Raw genomic sequence first — 20,725 nt, forward strand, 5'->3', positions numbered from 1 at the left:
AGACTCCGGGGCTCCCCGAGGGAGCCTGCAAAGCTTTGGGGCTCAGTCCTTCCAAACACACAGACAGAGGCACACCATTCGACCAGCCTACCCTGTCCAGAGACTACAGTTCCCGTCAGTACTGGCGGCGAGGGGGGCCGCCCATGGGGGGAGGGTCCGCCGCCGCGTTGCCTGCTGGGATGTGTAGTCCATCTGCACTACCCTCTCCACTCCCCCCAACGCGCAAGTGGGTCAAGGGAAGGAGGAGGCCCGGGGGCGCGTCTGCCTGTCCGCGGCTTCAGTCGCCGATCCTTCCGCGGACAAGTTCTGGTCGTTTAGGTTTCTGTGTCGTGGGGTCAGTCCCTGTGATCCAACCTCCAGGCGCCGCAATGGGAGGCTTGCCTTTCATCTCCCTGCTGAGGACTCCCCAGTGCCTGGGTGTGTGCAGTGTGTGTCTGTGAGCTTGTGTGAGGCTCCAGGTGAGTATGTGCGTGCTAGTGCCTCTGTGCTCCGGGTCTCTCCCTGGTGCTTTCGGTGGGTTGCCACCTCCTCGCGCGTGTGTGCCCTGTGGTCCCCTCTGTGGATTTGTCTGCCTCCTTATGGGTCTCTGTCCCTCGCTCTCACGCTGTGGGTCTCTTCTCTCCCTTCGTGGCTCGCAACCCTCTCCCTCCCTCTCGGCCATCCCCTCCCATTCTGTCCCTCTGTTTGTTTCCATGTGCAGTCGTTGTCCCACCTCCGCACGCCCTTCATTCTCCAAGCTTAGAAGGAAACATCCAAACACCTCAGCGTCAGCATCCCAAATTTATTCTCCAGCAGCTGAGGCTGGATGGAGAGGCAAAGAGGAGAGGAGGTGGGGGAGTCCCCCAGAGGGGGGAGTGGCAGGCACGGGGTGGGGGCGGGGTTCCGAGCAGGACTGGAGCCATGCACCTGGCAGGCGGGCCGGGCTGGGTGGAGGATGGGGGAGTCAGTCTAGAAGGAAAGCTGGTTGAGAGGAGTGGGGTAAAGGATCCTCCGCACACCCCAGGCATCCCTGGAGCGTGAGAGGGCACTGGAGCACCGGGGCACAGCCTCCCACTTACTCCAGAATGAGGTGGGGATGGGCAGGACCGTGGAGGTGGGTGCTTGTCTGGGAACGGAGTCTGGAACAGCCCACCCCATGAGACTATTTCCCAGAATGGAAAAAAAGAAGCGGGAGGAAGGGGAGGAGGAGGAGGGGAAGAAGAAGAAGAGGAAGAAGGAGGAGGAGGAGAAGGAGGAGGGGGGAAGAGGAGGAAGAGGGGGAAAGGGGGAAAGGGGAAAAGGAGGGGGAGGAGGAGAAGGAAGAGGAGGGGAAGAAGGAGGAGGAGGAGGGGGTAGAGAGAGAAGGAGGAAGGGGAGGAGAAGGAGGAGGAGAAGAAGGAGGGGGAGGAGGAGGAGAAGAAGGAGGAGGAGAAGGAAGAGAGGGAAGAGGGGGAAAAGGAGGAGGAGCAAGAGAGGTTCTACCAAGACGGAGTGTACAACCCCACAGAGTGGGGATAGTGGTGGTGGTGGTGGTTCTGGAACCTCGGGGAGCAGAGTCCAGAACACCCAGGTGGGTGAGAACTAGGGCTCAGCGCGACCGAACCTAGAGCATGGGAACGCTCTAGAGACTGTATGGAGTTGAGAATGCCAGGAACGCTTGAAGGGGGCACCTAGCACCCAGGGGGACAGAGGCCAGAATGCTGGGGAGCAGGATCTAGAATTCGAAAGGAGATGGTGAAGTGCAGCCCAGGCTGGCGCGGTGGAGGGAGCCGTGGGGACATCTAGTGGTGGCAGGTGGGATTACATGACTGGCACAGGCGCTGGGCTAACGGGGCTGCGAGCATCCGGGTGCACAAAATCCGGGTTCACGTAGGTGAAGCCTTGGAAGTCGGCCTGGTCGATACTGGCCAGAACTAGGCGGTCTGGGGGGGTCAGCGCTGGTGCCGCCCGCGTGAAGAACTTGTCGAAGTTCTCGCCGCTGCGGCCACACTATGGGAAACACGGGAAGGGAAACGTGTTCTACCCGCTCCTTGGGTACCTGGCTCTGTCCCCCAGATGCATCTCCAGTCTCCCTTGGAATCCCTGCACAGTCTCCGGCCCCTGTGTCCCCCTTCAGTGGTCTCCTCGGGGGGGGAACCCCACCCCACCTCCTCACTTAGGTAGTGGATCCCCTGAGCGCCCCACCCCCAGTGAACAAGGTTTTGTTCTGGAAGGCGACCTACCGGGCGAGGTCTGAAGGGAGGTGGGATCTCCAGCCGTTCCAGCCGTTCCCAGTCGATCCAGCGGAAAAAACCATGAGCGCGGATGGTGGGTTCCCCATCCGGCCCCGAGCCCAGGCGCTTGGCCGGATGCTTGGTTAGAAACTGTGGGGAACACAGAGAGACAGACAGACAGACAAGTCCCAGACAGGGGGCCCAGAGAATGAGAGAGATAGAGAGAAAGAGACACGGATGGAGGAACAGAGAGACACAAGCATAGAGATCGGGGGACAGAAGAATAGCAAGGGGGGACAGGCAGTGTGGGGAGAGAGAAAGAGGAAGAAAGAGAATGAGTGAGAGTGGGGTAGGTGAAATCCAGACCCACAGATCCAGGGAAAGACAGAGAAGGAAAAATCAGGGCGCGAGGGGGTGAGGGCCAGAGAAACCCGGAAAGAGAGGAAGGGGATGAGGAAAGAATCAGAGAAGGGGGTGGAGGGGAAGAGGGAGAGAGGTGGGAGACCCAGAGCAAAGGGGGATGGGGACCCAGGAGACAACCCCCCAGAGAAAAGAGCAAAGACCAGATGTGAAGGCAGAGACTCAGAGAAAGAAGGGGACAGAGACCCAGAAAGAGAAGAAGGGGACAAGGGAAGAATCTCAGAGTGGGGAGAGGGGGACAGCATGGGGGGAGAAGAGAGAGAGATTGAAGACCCCCCAAAAGGGGGAAGTAGAGATCAAAAGAGAAGAGAGGAGCCAGGCAGTTAGAGACCCCGAGAACACAAACAATGAGGCCAATAGAACAGAGGGCAGAGACCCAGAAGACAGACCCTCAGAGAGCGGGATATGAACCCAATATGAAGGCAGAGACTCAGAAAGGTTGGAGAAAAGGAATCCAGAGAGAGGAGGACAGAGATCCAGTGTGAGAGTGTGTGCCGGGGGGGCGGGGGCAGGAGAAAGAGATGGAGGGGGGAATAAGGCAACAGAGAGAGAGGGACAGGGATGCCAGAGATGGACAGAGATGCAAGAGTCAGGCAGATTCCAAAGGACACCGAAAAGGGAGAGACACAGAAAGCCCCATCATATGTAGAGGGAGGCACAGGGGTAAGACAGAAACCCAGAGAGGAAGAGAGTCAGAGAGACAACGGAGACAGGAGCCAGAAGCAGAAGTGTGCTGACACCTGGGGGAAAGCTGCCGGGGGCTGTGCTCTTCCTCCCGCATTAACTCGGGAACCCCAGAAGAGGAGACTGAGGCTCCCAGAGTTCCATTGACCTGCCCAAGGTCCCACAGGAGGACAAGCGGTGGAGACAGGTTCACCTGACCCACCTGGTTCGGAAGAGGCAGGCCCTGGCCCCCAGCCCTCTCTGTGGTTAGCAGGGGAGTGAGGGCAGCAGAAGAGGAAGGCACAGAGGTCATTCCTGAACTGGAGGTGGCAGTGGGCAGTGAATTATTGTTCTAACAAAATTGCTGTTACATAAACTTGTCCAGCAGATGGAAGTCAAGTGACTTGAGGAGTGGGAGCCACTTTCTAATAGGCACAGAAACACTGTGGGGGCCGCGCTGGGTGGCGGCGGTGGGACTCGCGGTGTGGGTCCCGACCACCTGGGACTCAGTGCCCTCACCCCCTTGCAGATGGCCACGGCTTCCCGGGAGAGCGACTTAGGGTAGGTGACAGTCTGCTCCATGATGGCCTGAAACAGCTCCTCCTCGTCTTCCCCATCAAAGGGAGGCTAAGGAAGTAGAGGGGTTAAAAAGTTCAAGACTTGATGGACAACCTCTCCCCACCTTCCACATGTTCATCCCCCATCACAAACACAAGCTCCCCCTACACACATCCTAGAGGAAAAATGTGAGCTGACCGCCAAAGCTTTATCTGTCCCCACCCCAACCCCCAGATGCTCTGATGTCCTGTCTCAGATGCTGCAGCTCTTGGCACCTCTTTGCTGCTCTGTCTCTCTTTATCTGCTATGTAAATCAGCAGGACGTTAATTAGGCAATATGTCACCTAACTAGAAGGCAGAGAAAACGGCAGGAAAAGCTATACAAATATTCTGGTTGGATGAACGGTCTTCTGGGTTTAGGAAGAGCAACATCAGGTAAGCATTCTTAATGTGGGGTCTAGAGAGAGTTCGCACAACTGAGAGTGCCCATGAACTTCGAAGGGGAAAGTGCACCTTTATTTTTTAAAATGTCTAACTGGAATTTAGCATTTCCTTCAATTATGAATGTAGGGAACAAACCACAACAGTAATACTTGTGGCTTCATCACCAACAGAAATCAGATATTTTTTTTATCACATTAGAGTTGCAGATATTTCAAAATATCAGTCACTTCTACTTCAAGATTACTGGTAAATCTTCCTATTTACTTCCTATTCCAGCAAAACATTACTCTTTAGTTTATGAGTAGGACATCCCATATATGTCCACATCCCAATGTTTAAAATTCAGGCAACTGTATGCATTGAAATTAAATGTATTTAGTTGGCTAAATTCGATTAGATTAAACGTGAAAAGTATTGGTGATGTATTTTAATATGATTGATTTCTTTTGCAACCCTATTTTTATTTTGCACATTTGAAACCACTGTTCTGCGAAGGGGACCCTGGCCTGCAGCAGCGAGACAACGCTTCAGAACCATGGACAGCGCCACGGGGCTTGCCCCTCTCAGCCTCTTCGCATTTCCTTAAACGATAGCCCTTCCTTGCAAGGTTTTTCCGGAGATAAAGGCCATGTAACAGGTGGCACCCCACTCCTTGTCGCCTTTGGCCAGGTCAGCCTCTCCCCAGCTTCCCTTACCTGTCCCGCCAACATCTCATACAGTAGAACCCCGAAGGACCACCAGTCGACAGACTTCCCATAGGGCTGGTAGGCAATGATCTATTTGGGGAAGGGGGAAGGGAGAATGGAAGTCAAGAACTCCTGATTTGTGCTTTCTGAAGTATCAGGCCCTTGTGGCTTCAACCCCTGGGCACCCTACCCACTTTAGGTGTATTCAGCACAAACTCTCCCCATCGAGAATACCTTGGCCAGAACTCCATTCTTTGGGAAACCTGAGAAACAAACTTTACCTGTTTAGCATATTCCTCTGGCCCCAAATAAAAAGACAACCTAAGGGCCGAGTCACAAGTCCCACCCATTTAGAATATTTAGGTAACTGGACCCTTTTCTTACAGTATTGGGTGCACGGGGCTCAATTTCAGAGACCAGAGACTCTTGAATCTGGCTGCATTGCAGATACATCTAGAGGGCTGTTTTAAAATAGATGTGTCCAGGCCCTGGCTGGTGTGGCTCAGGGGAGTGAGCCCTGGCCTGCAAACCAAATGGTCGCTGGTTCGATTCCCAGTCAGGACACATGCCTGGATTGCAGGCCGGGTTCCCACAGGGGGCACTCGAGTGGCAACCACACATTGACGTTTCTCTCCCTCTCTTTCTCCCTCTCTTCCTCTCTGTCTAAAAATAACTAAAGTCTTTAAAAGCAAAGTTTAGAATGTAAATGATCTACACAAGTGTTTTAAAAAAGATGTTTCCATCTCTGAAGAATTCCAGCCTCAATAGCCCAGAGTCAGAGGCAGGAATATGTGTGTATGTTTCAAAACCTCCTCAGGTGACCCTGATTACCAGCTAAGTTTGGAAACCACTGACCTTGGCTACCTGGGCACTAGCACTGAATCACGTGGGAAGACTGTGGACGGCACCGCCACGCCACCTCCTCCTCCAACACTCTCCATCTCTATGTGTGGTCAGATCATTAGGTCCACCCCTCGACAAAGCCAGAGCATACTCTGCTCACTTGAAATTTCCAGGAGACAGCCTCCACAGGCTTAGTGTTCTGGGGGCATGGGCCCCACCCACTCAGACTAACTGGAAACCGTCTCCGCCTTCTCAGAGGAGTCCAGTAACAGGCCCTCTTGGAATTCCTGCAAGCTGGTCTCACTCTTTTAGGGTTATCCGCAGGGGCCGCCCACTTTGCCTATTTAAAAACCCAGCTCCACCCACTTTGAATGCTCAGCGCACAGACCTTCCTGCGGCGCTCTCTGGTAGAACGCCCCCCCACTCATATAAAGACCCCAGGGTCGGGCCCCCCACATTGTGAATACTAGACAACCAGCCACACCCACTCAGCAGGCTCGGAGCGCAAGGGCCAAGGGCAGCAGAGCTGGGGTTACCTCGGGGGCTATGTAGTCTGGGGTCCCGCAGAAGGTGCGAGTCGTGGTCCCCGGGAAGATGTTCTCCTTACACATGCCAAAGTCGGTGATTTTGATGTGTCCTTCCGCATCCAGCATCACGTTGTCCAGCTTCAGGTCCCTGGTGGTGCAGGGTGGGTTGAGTAGAAATAGAGAGAGAGTTCAATGCGCTAGAGCCATAAGTTCAAATCCCTTCCCCCTCTAGGGGCCTGATCCCCTCCGTGGAAAGGCGTGGGGCTGCTCACCTGTAGATGATACCCTGGTTGTGCAGAAAGAAGAGGCCGATGGCAATTTCTGCTGCGTAGAACCTAGAGGAGGGGGTGGGGAGTCAGAGGTCAATGGCTGGATCCCTCCCCCTTCCGGCTGGCCTCCACCCTCGCCCTGGCCAAGACTCACGCTGCATGGGGCTCCTTAAACTTGCCCAACTGCTGAATGTGGTACATCAAGTCGCCCCCAGTGACATACTCCATCACAAAATACAGGCGATCCTGGGAGGGGAGGAGGGGGGAGTGGCAGAGCTTAGAGGCGAGGACACACCCCCAGGCGGCCCTGGTCAGCCTGTGCGCCCAGCGCCCAGAGTCCCGAGCCGCGTGTCTGAAGGGTCGTCAAGCAACTGGCCACGCCCAGCGGGAGGCCGGAGATTCTAAAGAGGCCTTCTCAGAATCTCCACCTGCCCCATCCCCTGTTACTCCGAACGGTCGCTGTTCTGGTCCCGTCCTCTCAGAACTGAAGCTCGAGGCCCACCATTCGCTGGAAACCCCCGGGATCTGAAACCGCTCTTACACCCACTCACGCCCTTCTGCCGTTCTGGCCACCTGTTCCTGCAACTGCCGACGATGATGATAATTTAAAAATCCAGGAAGCTAGGCACGCCCATTCAGGGTTCTTGGAAGGAGAGTCACGCCCTCTCAAACCCCTGACAGTTCAGACTCCTGGTCCCATCCCACGCCTCGAGAAAACCTTTTTGATGAGTCCTTTTCTCAGAATTCAAGAGTGACGACCTCGTCACTCGGAGCCCAATTTTGGGCACGCCCACTCAGAAGGCATTCTCCTCCACGCATTCCTTTACTCATCAGCTTTTTACTCAAAAGCACCCACTCAACACTATCAAGCTTGCTGGGGACCTGTCCACACAGGAGCCATGCGCCTGGCCACGCCCACTCAGGACCCCATCCGTCCCGCCGCGCCCATTCGGACTGTGCGAAGCTCTGCAGTCTAGCCCTCATCCCTGGGCCGTGGGGGATGGGGCAGGGCTCTGGAGCCGGCCTCCGCCCCCTCCCTCCTCCTTACCGGGGTCTGGAAGGTGGAGTGGAGCTGGGTGAGGAAGTGGGGCCGGCCCCCAGGGCCTCGGCCCCCCAGAGCCAGCACACGCTTCTCCACCAGGGTGCAGTCCACGTCGTCGTCCTGGACGATCACGTCTTTCTTCAGGATCTTGATGGCGTAGAGCTCGTCGGAGCCCCTACGCTCAGCCAGCATCACCTAGGCACAGAGGCCGGAAAGGCCCGGTCTGTCTTGGGAACCCCGGGGTGCAGGTCCCTGCCCCTCCCCGTCAGAGACACAGAGAAAGGAAATCTCGGGTCCTCCCTCTCCCTCTCAGGGGTTAGGGCCTCCGGTGCCCTCACTTTGCCCGCCACTCCCTCGGGGAAAGCAGTCCTCATGTTTAGGCCTCTCCTCTCAGAGGACCCCAGAGGCCCCATCCAACCCTCTTTGGAGACTCCTAGCCCAGTGCCCCTCCCCTCCTCTTCCTCTCTAAGGGCCAGAAATGCGACCGTTCTCCAGACATCCTCCCCTTCCCCCGGAGCCCCAGGAATCCGACCTTCCCAAAACTGCCTTTTCCTAGAACCATGAGGAAGCTGAAGTCCGAGATGTGCAGACGTCCAGGGCTCGCCCCGAAGAAACAGCGCTTGGAGTCGGTGGGACTAGGGGATGGGGAAGGGATGGGAGAGGAAGAAGGACCCATCCGCACCCTCTGTGAGAAAGGAGAGAGACCCCGAGGTAGTCAGACCCCCGACTGGGATAAGGGGGTGCCCCTAAGCGGGACAGCATCCAAGAATGAAAAGGTGGGGAGAGAGGGAAAGAAAATAAAAGTTGTTCGTACCCCTCCCCCCTGCCTTGGCCTAAGAACTTCCTACGACTTTCCAGAGCCAGAGGGTTTATTTATTATTATTTTTTAAAATATTTTATTTATTTATTTTTAGAGAAGGGAAGGGAGGGAGAAAGAGAGGGAGAGAAACATCCATGTGTGGTTGCATCTCATGTGCCCCCTACTGGGGACCTGGCCTGCAATCCAGGCATGTGCCCTCCTCTGGAAATCAAACCAGCAACCCTTTGGTTTGCAGGCTGGTGCTCAATCCACTGAGCCACACCAGCCAGGGCTATTTATTATTTAACTAACCCTTAGGCCTCTGGAAAACAGTTATCACCCCTCCCCCCATTTTTAAGAAGAGGAAACTGGCAAAGAGGTGTTAACTTGCCCCAAGTCACACAGAGGACAGCAGGCAAAGCCAGAAATCAAAACCCATTAAAGCCAGATTGGGTTCTCCCTCCTTTCTGCTTCTCCACGGTCACCCAGCACTGGGCGTGGAACACAGGAGGTCTCAGCAGAGGGCGTTGAATGGCTGCCCCTCTCAGGGGAGGAGTGCTGAGGGCGATGCGTATTGCTCAGCCGTCAGACCAGACCCAGAATCTGAGCATCTTTACGCCCACTGTGCCCCTGGGCCGGCTGCTCCCACCTGTGTGGTCACAGCAGCCTTCTCCCTCCTCCCTCTTCGCCTTCCACCGTCTAATATCTACACAGAGGCAGTCATCTTGTTCCAGTCGAAACCAACTCAGGCCACATCTAGTGCCCCCACTAGGTTGAAAAGCCAAAATCCTTCCAATGAGTCACAAGGCTCCTCCACAACCTTCCTTTTTGGACTTCATCTACTGCTGCACCCCACCGCCAGCCTGTCCTTCCTGCTGATCAGTAGACACTGCTGGCCTGCCCCCACCTCACGGCCTTTGCATATGCTGTTCCCGCTGCCTGGAAGGCTCTTCTCTCTCCCTCCGCATGGCTCTCTCTCCTCTCTTACATCTCTGCCACGTGGTGCTCTTTCAGTGAACCCTTCTCTGTTTACTGCAGCTAAAATCACAACTTATCCAGGGGTACTCCCTACCCTCCTTCATGTTTCTTTTTCTCCACATTGTTCATTGCTTTCTAACATATTATCATTTACTTTATTTTGTTTAATGTCTTTCTCAATGTTAAGCCTCATGGGAGCAGGAATTTTTTTTTCTCTGTTGTTCGCTGCTCTATCCCCAGGGACGAGGACCATGCCTTACCCACCAAGGGGCTTCACACAATGTTTTCTGGAAGAATAAATGAGGGTGAAAGCATGCCTTTCTTTGGCCTGGTGATCTGGTGCCTCTCTTCTTTTCCTGGGGAATCCTGTGAGTCCTCCAGGACTCAGGTCTCTGGGAAGCTTTTTCTGATTCTCCCAGGCGGTGCCAGGGACTTCTGGGACCTCCCTAGAGCCTGAAGCCCTCCATTATCAAACATATTCCTCCTGGTGGTCAATTTCTCTATCAGTAACTTTCTTTTACACTGAAAGAGAAAATCCCAGGCAATGGCCTGATTGTACTCTTGGCTTATGTGACAACTTCGGGAATAGGTGCTCAGTGAGTGAGTAAACAAATGGAGGAGAAAGAGGCCACAATGATAAATAGAAAAACTCAAGGATCAATTCAGGTGGCACCTCCTCCGGGAAGCCCTCCCTGACCACCTTGCCCCCCAGACTGGGTTATTCCCTCCTCTATGCTTCATTGGTATCCTGGGCTCCGACTTAGCACATCATCCTGGGATCTAACTATCATATCTGTGACGGTGTCCCTACCTTGGGAAGTTGCCTGAGAGTTAGACTCACCTATGAACACTCAGCAAGCATAACCCTTTGCCACCAAGTATGTACTCAATCCATGTGTGTGGAAATGAAGACAGATATTAAGGGAGAGAGATACAGACCCCAGATACGAAATTGTCTCCATTCCAGGCCTCAACTCCACTCACCTCATACAGTTCCAGGGGATAGTTACAGGCCTGGGGAGGGGTGGGAAGAAAGCGAGAGTTAGAGCCCCAGAGAGGAAGGAGATTGCCTGGGGGGACGGGGGCGGGGGGGGGGGGGGGGGGTGCTCCAAGCTCCAAAGCCACAGGGATGGATAGGAACTCTAATTCCCATTAGACCATGAGGCAGGAATTCTGTAGAAAAGCACGGGAAGGAGTCTCAGGGTCTTCTGGGAGTTGTAGTCCCAGGACCAGTGGGCAACCAGCAGTGGCATTTGGGAAAAATCAGCCCTGAACTGAGGGGGGCTGGGCTGGGCTTTCTGTGGGGAGGCCAGGGCCCAGTACCTCAAACTTCTGGAGGAGGTTGCAGTTGTCAGCATCAGCCACCGGCACGTTGTAATATTCGCCCTCCTCCTGGTTCAGTAACTTGTACCTGACATACAGACAGAGACCAGAACCGGGCAGGAAGGCGGGAGATGGGTGGGCCAGGCAGGGAGGGGGGATCCGCGGGAGAGGCAGAGACAACAGAAGGGGGAATGAGACACAGAGAGACAGACACGGAGATGGAGAGAAAGAGTGAGATAAGGACAGAGGGGGAGAGAGGGCCTGCCAGAGGGAGCCCACACACAGAGAGGTGAAGACGCTGGCCGCCTGCCCCACCCCGGCCCTCACCAGCCATCCACCGGTGCCTTGAGCAGCTCCGACACCCCGAAGGACATGGCGCCCATGAAGTCGTTGCGGGAGGTCCGGTCCCAGTCCCACACCTCCACGCTGAGCCTGCGCTCCACATCCCCAGGCTTCAGGTTGCTGCGGGAAGGGCGGGGCAGAGCGAGGGGCCCAGCTGCGGGCTTCCTCACTCCCCATCCTTGCTGCTGGAGGAAGAGGCTGGCCCCGCAAGCTGGGGTCTGTTCCCTGCTCCGTGAAGTGTCTTCCCACCTGCGGTCCTCACACGGGGTTCCCTCTCCCGACGCCAGGGCCCCAAGCACACCTGGAGCGCTCTCTCTCCATCTCCCCACCCCCGACCCCCGCTCTCTCACTCCCTCACTCTTGGCCCCTTCCCATCCCCGTCTCCAAGTCTCTGTCCTATTCCGAGTCTCTCTCCCTCTGTCTTTCTGTCAATTGGCTTGTCTTTCTTCCCCTGCCACCCACCCACCACCTCTTGGCTCTCAACCCCTTCCATTCTGTCTGTGTTCCACCCTGGGTCTCTCTCTTTCTCTTCCTCTCCTCCCTCTGTCCCTGTCTCTGTCTCATTCTCAAGCGGTGCAGTTTGATGGAGATTAAATACACAGATGGCTGTCTCTGAGCTTCTGTATCTCCATTTCTCTCTCCCAGTTCTGCTCCATTCCCTTCTCCCATCCTCCTTTCCTGCTTTTTGCGGGGGTGGGGTGGGTCCCTCTATCCCGACCCCTCCCACCAGCTTCTCTCAGGGCGTCTTGTGAGCCACCAACACCCTCAGACGATCCCCTGTCAGCCATCCCCCTGTATCCGAGGCTCACAACACAAAGGTCTCGTTCCACACGGGGTTCAGCGTGGCCTTCACGGTCCGGGTCTTCTGTTTTGTCAAGTTCCGAGGGTCTGGGATGAGCTTCAGTTTCACATAGGGGTCCGACAGACCATTGGGGTCCATTGGGATGAGGTTACGGGCCTCACCGACTGAGCAGGGAGGTGAAGGAGGGTAGATGGGGTTAGCGATCCAGGAAGAGGCCCCCTAGCCCGCCCCCAGTCAGCAGCAAGATTTCCACGCTCTTAGCTGCCTTTCTCGGGACCCAGATGCCTTGGATATCTTACTCCTCCGGTGCCAGAAGACAGGGCACGAACACCTTTGACCCGGAAATCAGATTCTCCTCCCCTTGGGCCCAGGAGTCAGGACCTGACCCTATCAACAGGTCTTCTCTTCCCCCTCCCTCTCGAGGACCCTGCCGCCTCGAAAGTCCATTAAAAAGGGCAGAAAGGTGGTCGAGGCCAGGCTGGAGACGGGGCTGCCAGCCAGAGGGGGCGGTGCTAGCCTCTAAGGAGGGATCCCGAGTGTGGGCAAGGCCTTCCAGAGGGGCGCAGCCATCGAGAGGGGCTGGGCCTTCCCGGGTGCGGGAGCCAGCGCTGGGGTGGGGGAGGGGCGAAGGGCGGGGCCTCACCCGTGACGTGGATCTCGTCCGCCGTCGGAGCCCGGATTTCCAACTGCAGGCGCCCGCGGCGCTCCGTGTGGTCTACGCCGCACAGAGAGGGCACGCTGCGCACACAGCGCCGGTGCACGTTCATCTCGCAGCCTGGGTGGAGGGGGGGAACGAAACTGGGGGTAGCCCTTCAGGCCTCGCCCGGGACCCCAGACTCCATCCCCACTGCGCTCTCGAAGGGGCCCCAGACGCGCCCAGTTCTGGCCCGAGCAGCGAGTGCAGACTCACAAGAGCATTTCATGCCCTGGTGCACCAGCCCGTACAGGAGGGAGCCGCAGTGGTCGCAGAAGGTGGGGCTGCTGTAGCTGTGCAGACGGAACTTGTGCTTGTTCCGGGGGTCCTGGGGGCGCAGAGGAGTCGGTCAGAGGGGGCTGCAGGGGTGTCCGGAGCCACGGAGTGCAGCCCTCTGAACTCTTCCTCCGTCCACCTGTCTCTCTCGGCCTTGGTGGCGTTCCGCCCCCCTCATTCCTTCTACAGCATTTATTGAGCACCTCCTGTGTGCCAGGCACTGTTCTTTCTGGGTTTCGGGACCCAGCCGTGAACAAAACAAATAAAAACCCCTGTCCACGCGCCGTTGGCTTTCTAGCGGAGGGGCACAGAAAATAAACGTGATGAATTAAATTATACTCTATGATGAATGGTAATAGGTGCTCTGGGGAAAAATGAAGCAGGGAAGGAACGGGCCAGAAGTAATGGGGGGGGCGGGGGGGCGGTAGGGGAGGTGCTGAAATTTGAAGTAATGATCAACCAGAAGTCGTCACGAACAAGGCGCCATTTGGGACAAACGCGAAGGAGGGGGGGCTTCCGAAGTCCCACAATCCCCACACCCCCAGCCCTCACAAGCTGTCCTTTGAGAACGTGTGGGCCTCTAGGAACCTGTGACGGTTCACTGTCAGCCTCTGTCACTGTCTGCCCACCGACATCCGCCTTCTGAGCCCCTGGTGGAATGGGTATCTGACCTGCCAGCCATCCTCCACGAAGGACCCTAGGCATCCTACATGAAAGATTAAATGAAAACCCCACAGCAGGGCCTAGCATGTTAAATGCGCTCGGGATCGTCACCCACTGCTGTGGTTGTTATTAGTGATTTTATTGCAGTCCCCTCGTAGCCCTGGGTTTAAATAAGAGCAAGGCCATTTCCTAGCTGTGCGATGTGGGGCAGGTTCATGCCCACTTTTGAGGCCTAGCATCCCTCTCTGCCCAGTGGACATAAACAATCTACATCTTGAGGCAATTAACTGTCTAGAGTCCAGTTAAGCAAGAATTTAGGGCACCGGAAGGGCACTGTCCCTCCACCCTCCGCAAGGTCCACGTGTTAAATCACTTGATGGTCGCCTCTCGTGAAGTATGCATTGCAAGAGTTACCCGAGGGTGATAATTCCAGACACTTCTGGAATTTATTTGTTTAGCCGCTTAGTGGGGATCCTATTTCGAATAATGCTCGGGTGGCATGGCAGGGGGTGTCGGTGGCTGCCATGGTCTGTTTCAAGGCTCTGGGCTTCTAAAGCTCCGGGCTGATCCTGAACCAAAGAATTCCTGCCTGACCAGTTGAGATGTTGTGTGTGAAAGCCTTAGGCGGGGTGTCTGGCACACAGTCACCCCATGGAGAGAAGCTGGTGTTATTCTGAAGGTGAAAGTCACTTCTCCAAAGGGTGACAGTGCTGGGGCTCCAGTTAGAGGGAGCAGGGTCCACATTTTCACGCTGCCCACGAGCCGGCTGTGTGGGCTCCTCCAATGCCTCCCAGAGAGCCAGGCTTCCTTCCTATAAAATGGGGGGGGGGGGCACACACAGAGCGAGCCCTCCCTGCAAGGGGTCTTGTGAAGACTAACTGAAGTCATACTTGATCCAGGTAACTTACGAACTCAAAAGCATTAAGAAGAAAAAGAAAAAGCCAGTACATAGAGAAAAGACTACCTCTTCACTGTTCCGTTTCATCATCGGTAACAATAATAATTTTAACAGTTACTATTTTGTCTCTTGCCACGTGCCAGGTACAGTCTCAAGCATTTGACTCATTTAGTTCTCAAAACAATGCTATAAGGTGGGCATGAGGATCCTCCTCCTTTTACAGGTGACAAACTAGAACTCAAGAGGTGCGGACGGGTAAGCTACCTTTCAGAAGATCAGAGAACCGGCATGTGGTGGAGCTGGGATTCGCGCCCAGGCATTCTGGCCGGGGGGCCCCTGCTCAGAAGATGACCAGCACCTAACCTGACCCGCTGGTGTGCAGGTTCACGTTTGTGCTGTATTCACGATCCCTGATGAGTATGCGCAGGGAACACTGGGTAAATCAGCGGTAGCATTGGCAGCAGAGGTGGGCATGTGAGGCATATGATCAATAACACCTATAGGTGCTGATAGACAGTGGTGCTCAATATGTGTTCTATGAAGTCATATCCTTTATGGAAACTTCCATTTTCTCCACCTGACAAGCTAGCAAAATTAGTCATAGACTTCTGTGTATGTGGCTCTCTCTCTCTCTCTCTCTCTGCCTCTTTCTCTAATTACTAATCATAAAACCACCTCTAATCCTGTGTCAAACCCTGGGCTAGACTCTTAACCCACCTGATGTCATTAAACTGTCAATACTGGGATGTCTAGATTTATGTTGTCCCACGTGGTAGTCACTAACCACATGTAGCTATTAAATTTAAATCAATTCGAATTAAATGGAATTTAGATTTCCCTTCCTCGGTGACAATAGCCACTTCCAAGTGCTTGCTGAAGATGCGGCAATGGCTTCAGTATTGGACACGCAGACACAGGACATTTCCATCACTGCAGAAAGCTCTGTTGGTCTACACTAGATGGTCAGCCCCACTTTATGGGGAGGTGAGACAGCAAGGGACTGAGGCTCAGAGAAAAGAGCCCCACAGCCAGACAGAGAGTGAAGGAGGGATCAGGGATGGGCTGTTGATGTGGGGGGGAGAAGAGAGAAAATGTAGGTACCTATGTAGGTATCACACATAAAAAGAGAAAAGAGAAAATGTAGGTATCACACATAAAAAACTGTATATGCACATGCATGTACACATGCATGATGTGTGCATGTAGAGGATTTGTATATGCAGTGTGCAAGTGGGGATCTGCATATGCACAAGTGCAAGCACATAGGAGGATCTGTATATGCAGGTGTATATGCACATGGGGCTCTGCATATGCAGGTGTGTGTGCACATGGGGCTCTGGATATGCAGGTGTGTGTGTACAAGGGGGAATCTGTATATGCAGGTGTTTGTGCACATGGAGATCTGTATATGCAGGTGTTTGTGCCCATGGGGATCTGCATATGCAGGTGTGTGTGTACACGGGGATCTGCATATGCACGTGTGCATGCACATAGGGGGATCTGCCTATGCAGGTGTGTGAGCACATGGGGGAATCTGCATATGAAGGTGTGTGTGTACATGGGATCTGTGTATGCACGTGTATGTGCACATAGGGATCTGTACGTGCATGTGCATGTGCATAGGGGGATCCACGTACTCACGTGTACATGCATGTGTATTGCAGGATCTCTCTGGACCTCCCTCTCTCAGGACCTCGCTGTTTTCCAGATCCACCATTTTCTGTTCTAGTCTCTCTCTGGATATCTTCACCTCTGTCTCTCTGAGTGTCCGTCTGTTTCTTCCAGTCTCCCCAGGTCCCCTTTTTCATCTGCCTGTATGTTGTGGCCTCTGTTCCATTTCTCTTTCCCTTTCTCTCTCTGTCTCGGCCTCAGTCTCTCTCCTTGGGTCTCTATCTTTTTCTGCATCTTTGAGATTCCCTCTCTTCTGACCTCAGGATCTCGGTGCCTGCATCAATATTACTCTCCTTCTGTTCCTCAGTTTTCTGTTTTTAAATGAGCGCTGCTTCACAGCCTACCTCCTCCGGTGCCAGTCTTTGGTCCCCCACCTGTGTCCCCAGCCTGTCTCAGTCCTATCCGACTCCCCCTTTCCAGGCCAAGGGCAGAGAATCTGGGCCAGACTAGCTCCCTCTATCTCTCCAGCCCCCCTCCCCTCCCAGCCTTAAAAATAGCAGGAGAAATTGGGACGGACGCCTAGGGGGTGAGGGAGGGGGCGCGGCCTGAGGAGGAATAACCAGGTGTCTGGGCACTCACGTCCGTCTGGGGGCCCTTCCCAGCGCCTGGACACTCGAAGGTCACAAATTCGTGGCATCGCCGATGAACCACAAAGCTGCAGACTGAAGGTGAGAATCATAGAGACACAGAGACAGAGAGAGAGAGAGAGACCCTGAGGGACAGAAAATCGGAGGGAGAGAGAGAAAGGCTCCAACAGAAAGAAAACCAGAGAGAGAGAAACCCCAATATAGAGAGAGTTCAACTGAGAGTAAATCATAGGCGAAGCTTCACATGCAGAGAAAGAGAGACAGAAGCCAGGAGACAGAAATTCAAGAGATGGACCCAAAGACAGAAACAGCGATGCAGAGGATCGGAGAGAGACAGAGAGCACAGAGAGCCCAAAGCCTGCCTGCAGAGACCGAGAGAGGCAGAAAGACACAAAAAGACGGAGACGGAGAGAGGAAATAGGATCCCACGGGCAGACACAGGCCCAGGCTGCAGACAGAGGTGAGAAAGCGAGGAGAGAGGCAGGTAGAGGAAAGAGAGAAAGCGCACGGGCACGTCCTCGGACAGAACCGAGAGCAGCAACTTGGGCAGAAGTGAGTCTGGGGGCGCCTCTGCCACCGCCCTGCTCCCTGACTCACTCTGTTCTCAAGAGTAGCAGCTGGTGCTTTAGGACTCGCCCCCCTCTCCGCCCCCCATAACTGCCGGCCGCACCCGGCCCCCACCCGCCCATTGTTGACCCCACCCGGCCTGCCCCTGCCGAGGACGGTTGATGTTGTCATGGTGACGGCAGCCTGGGGGTGGGGCCCTGACTTTGCATCTTCAGCCCCCCCTTCAGCTCCCCTTTTCCAAATCTCCCTGTTCCCATGGTAACAGATTCTCCAAATATCTGTCCCCACCTGGAGCCGGCCAAGGGAGGGGCCCCCAGCACCACCTCCGCGGTGGCCCCGCCATCAGAGCTCCCTCCCCACCACAGGCTGTGTCTCTGCCACACCCCCCGCCCCGGGCTCCCCCGCGCCTCTCTGGGGACCAGAGAACACGTGTGTCAAGAAGCCTCAGCTGTGGGGCCCCAGCCTCCACCCTCCAGAGGGTCCCAGGAGTCCAGGTCCCCAGCTCTTACCTTGACATTGCAGACCCTGTTTTCCAATTCCCCTGCAAGAGTCAAGGATCTGAGGTCAGTGCAGAAAAGGGTAACCAGGATCCCCTGACATCTGTGAGCCGCAGGCAGCCTCTGACCCTCCTCCCTCTCGGGAGCCAGGAGTCTGAGCTCCAGCCCCCTCCTCTTTCAAGAACCCAGAAATTCTGGCCCCCAGCCCCTCCCCCCTCAGACCCAGGAACCCCGGACCCTCAGCACCTCCTCCCTCAATCCCAGGAATACAGGCTCCCGGACCCCCGCGTATCCTAGGACCAGGAGCCGGGTCTACAGCCCCCTCTTTCCTCATTTCTCAGGAATCTGGTGTGACAGGGATCTCTACCCCTGGTCCCCTCCTCCCTCAGGCCCCCAGCCCCCTTCCCTCACCAGATGAAGTCAGTGCAGTGGCTGCAGAAGGTTGGCTGCTTGAAGAAGCGAGCGGTGAACTTGTGGCTCTTGACTTCGTGGACCACCTTCTGCCTCAGAGCCCCCTTTCTGCAAAAGAGGGGCCGGGGCCCGCCCTCTGAATCGCCTCCGCCGGGGCCCAGGCCTGCCATGGCCCCAGGAACGTCGCAGGGACCAGGATCCTGCCTTTCTGGGGGAACAGGTGGAAGGGCGAGGAGCCGGAGAGTCGGGAAAGCCGAGGAGCCACAGGGGGATCCCGAGGAAGGGAGAGGGGTAAGGCACCTCCAGGAGCGAGCGTGTGGGACCGGCAGCGGCCCCCCGGGCGCGCCCAAAGGGAGCGGGCGACTGGGGCGCAGAGCCTAGGGCAGGGGCGCGAGCAGCCGGAGGCACGGGCGGCGGTGGTGGGAGCTCCGGCTCCGGCACCTGCTGAAATGTGGGAGCCCGGGTGGGGGTAGGCGTTGCCATGACGACCGAGGGGCGGAGTTTCTGCTTAAAGGCGTTCCCCTCCCTGATCACAGGACATATGTCCAAATATCCTCTTCCTAACGCTCCCCCCGCACACACACACGTGCGCACCACCCCCTCGCCCCGGGGGCTGGCTGGAGAGGGGAGGCATCCTGGGAGCCGTGCCCTCCCCCACCCCAATCTGCCGCCTTCCTTCCCCACTCGGGTGCCTCTGTGGCTCCTGATAGCCCACGGCGACCCCTCTCAGATCCCTGCGTCTGACTGTGCCACACTGTTTCAACCCACAAACTTTTCATTGGGTGCTGGGATCCGGTGCGAACAGAGAGGCTTGGTGTCTCACTCTCTCCGACGCCACCTGAGTCTTGACTTCTCTCTCAGGACCTCTGTGAATTTCTCCGTCTGTGTCTCCCGCTGAGAGTGTCTCGGTGGCTGATGCTCTCCTTGGATGCCTGGCACGCACGGTCTCTGTTTCGGTCTCTGAGTGGGTCAGGTTTTCTTTCCTGGTCTCTGAGAATTTCTCTGTTTTCTCCCATCTGTGTCTGTCACTCATCCTGTGACCCACTCTGGGTCTTGGTCTCACTGCCCTGCTGTAGGTCTCGGTGTTCCCCCCTTTCTGGGGGTCTTTCCCTAAATTCTTGCTCTCTCGCTCTCTCCCTCTCACCTTGTCTTTGTAAATGCCTTTCTCTCTCTCTGCAAATCTCTCTCTCCGACTGTGTCTTTCTCGTTGAGAGTTAATCCCCTCCCCATTTCTCTCTCCTTCTATCCTTGTCTCTTATCTCTTTCTTTCTCTATATCTCTTGTCTCTTCTCTCTCTGCCTCCTTCCTCTCTCTGTCTCTCTCTCTCTGTCTCTCAGTCTCTCTCTAAACCCTGGCCATCTTTCCCTCTCTCTGTGTCGCTGTCTTTGTAAGTGTTTTCCTCTGTCTCTCCGTGCTTGCCTCTTCTTCCTGTCTCCCTCTGCCTGTGCTTCTCTCGACCCAGTCCCTCCCTCTGTTCCTGGCTGGGGGGTCGCTCTCCCTCTCCCTGTTCTCCTATCTTTGTCCCGTTCTCACCCACTCTCTACTTATCTCTCTGATTCTATGAATCTCTGTCTCTTGTGGGGTGGCGTCTCTCCCTCTCTCTGCTCTGTGATTCAATCCCTGTCTCTCTCTGGCTCTGGAGTTCTAGCATTAAAAATAGTGTCTGGCCCTGGCTGGTGCGGCTCAGTAGATTGAGTGCCTGCCTGCGAACCAAAGAGTAGTCGGTTCGATTCCCAGTCAGGGCACAGGCCTGGGTCGTAGGCCAGGTCCCCAGCAGGGGGCGCGTGAGAGGCAACCACACATTGATGTTTCTCTGCCTCTCTTTCTCCCTGTCTTCCCCTTTCCAAAAATAAATAAAATCTTTTTAAAACTTCAAAAAATAAAAATAGCATCTGTTCCAGGGTTGGGAGGGTCTTTCCTAACGTTGGCTCTGTGAATCTCCCCCGCCCCCCTCTGTCATTCCACCGGCGTCCCTGTTGCTCTCTGGCCGTGCTCCGCCCCTCCCCCAGCTCCCGCCGCTGCCGAGGGCTCGCCGGCAGAGCACCGCTGTTGCCAAGGGCAACCGCGGCACGCCCAGAGCTGCGGGCGCAATGCCTCCTGGGACTTGTAGTTTGAGCCTGCGGACAGTCTGTTGTCGCAACGCGGCCGAAAACTTCCTCTCCCGGCATGCACCGCGAGGCAAGGCGGTCCCGCGGCTCTGTCGGGGGACTCGGGACGTCCACCACCCTTGGTCTAAGAATTTTCGGGGTAGGGGTACCCCGGGGTGGGGGTACGCCTTCCCAAAGTCGTAGAAGGGGTGAGAGAACAGCAGTCTTCTTCTACCACCACCATCGGGCCCTCTCGCCTTCCAGCCACCTCCAGGCGTCCGTCGTGCCCCAGAGCAGATAGGGGTGGGAGTGGCCCTGAAAGCTGACCTCAGAATTCCACCGCGCTCGGTTCCGGCGCCCCTGGGGTTCTTCCCTGTCATCTACGTTTCGCCCCCGGCTGCTAGAGCGATCCCCTCTGGCGCTTTCCAGAAGGGGTTCAAGCACGGGATGCGGGATGGGGAGAGACAGCCCCCGCTTCGGGGGAAG

The 20,725-nt window shown here is 55.8% G+C and overlaps 1 protein-coding gene across 2 annotated transcripts; it reads right to left on the bottom strand.

Annotated features, from left to right (window-relative positions):
• Positions 1-781: 781 nt before the first annotated feature.
• Positions 782-18,963, bottom strand: PRKCG (protein kinase C gamma). 2 transcript variants are annotated; one of them, XM_054587253.1, is made up of 19 exons: positions 18,921-18,963; positions 18,153-18,260; positions 17,754-17,785; positions 16,670-16,752; positions 12,799-12,910; positions 12,532-12,663; positions 11,896-12,052; positions 11,072-11,206; positions 10,745-10,832; positions 10,406-10,435; positions 8,177-8,329; positions 7,651-7,839; positions 6,757-6,848; positions 6,606-6,668; positions 6,343-6,481; positions 4,973-5,053; positions 3,795-3,902; positions 2,202-2,342; positions 782-1,968 (listed from the first exon to the last, which is right to left on the bottom strand). In XM_054587253.1, the coding sequence occupies exons 1-19, from the start codon at positions 18,929-18,931 to the stop codon at positions 1,780-1,782; spliced, it is 2,043 nt and encodes a 680-aa protein (XP_054443228.1). In that variant the 5' UTR covers positions 18,932-18,963; the 3' UTR covers positions 782-1,779. The 2 variants fall into 2 exon arrangements, with proteins under 2 accessions (XP_054443228.1, XP_054443227.1); XM_054587252.1 differs by lacking the exon at positions 18,921-18,963 and having other exon boundaries at positions 18,153-18,561.
• Positions 18,964-20,725: the final 1,762 nt, after the last annotated feature.

The sequence above is a fragment of the Pteronotus mesoamericanus genome, unplaced genomic scaffold, assembly GCF_021234165.1.
Source record: "Pteronotus mesoamericanus isolate MK-2021 breed Mesoamerican mustached bat unplaced genomic scaffold, CSHL_Meso_final scaffold_1135, whole genome shotgun sequence".
In the NCBI taxonomy this organism is placed as follows: domain Eukaryota; kingdom Metazoa; phylum Chordata; class Mammalia; order Chiroptera; family Mormoopidae; genus Pteronotus; species Pteronotus mesoamericanus.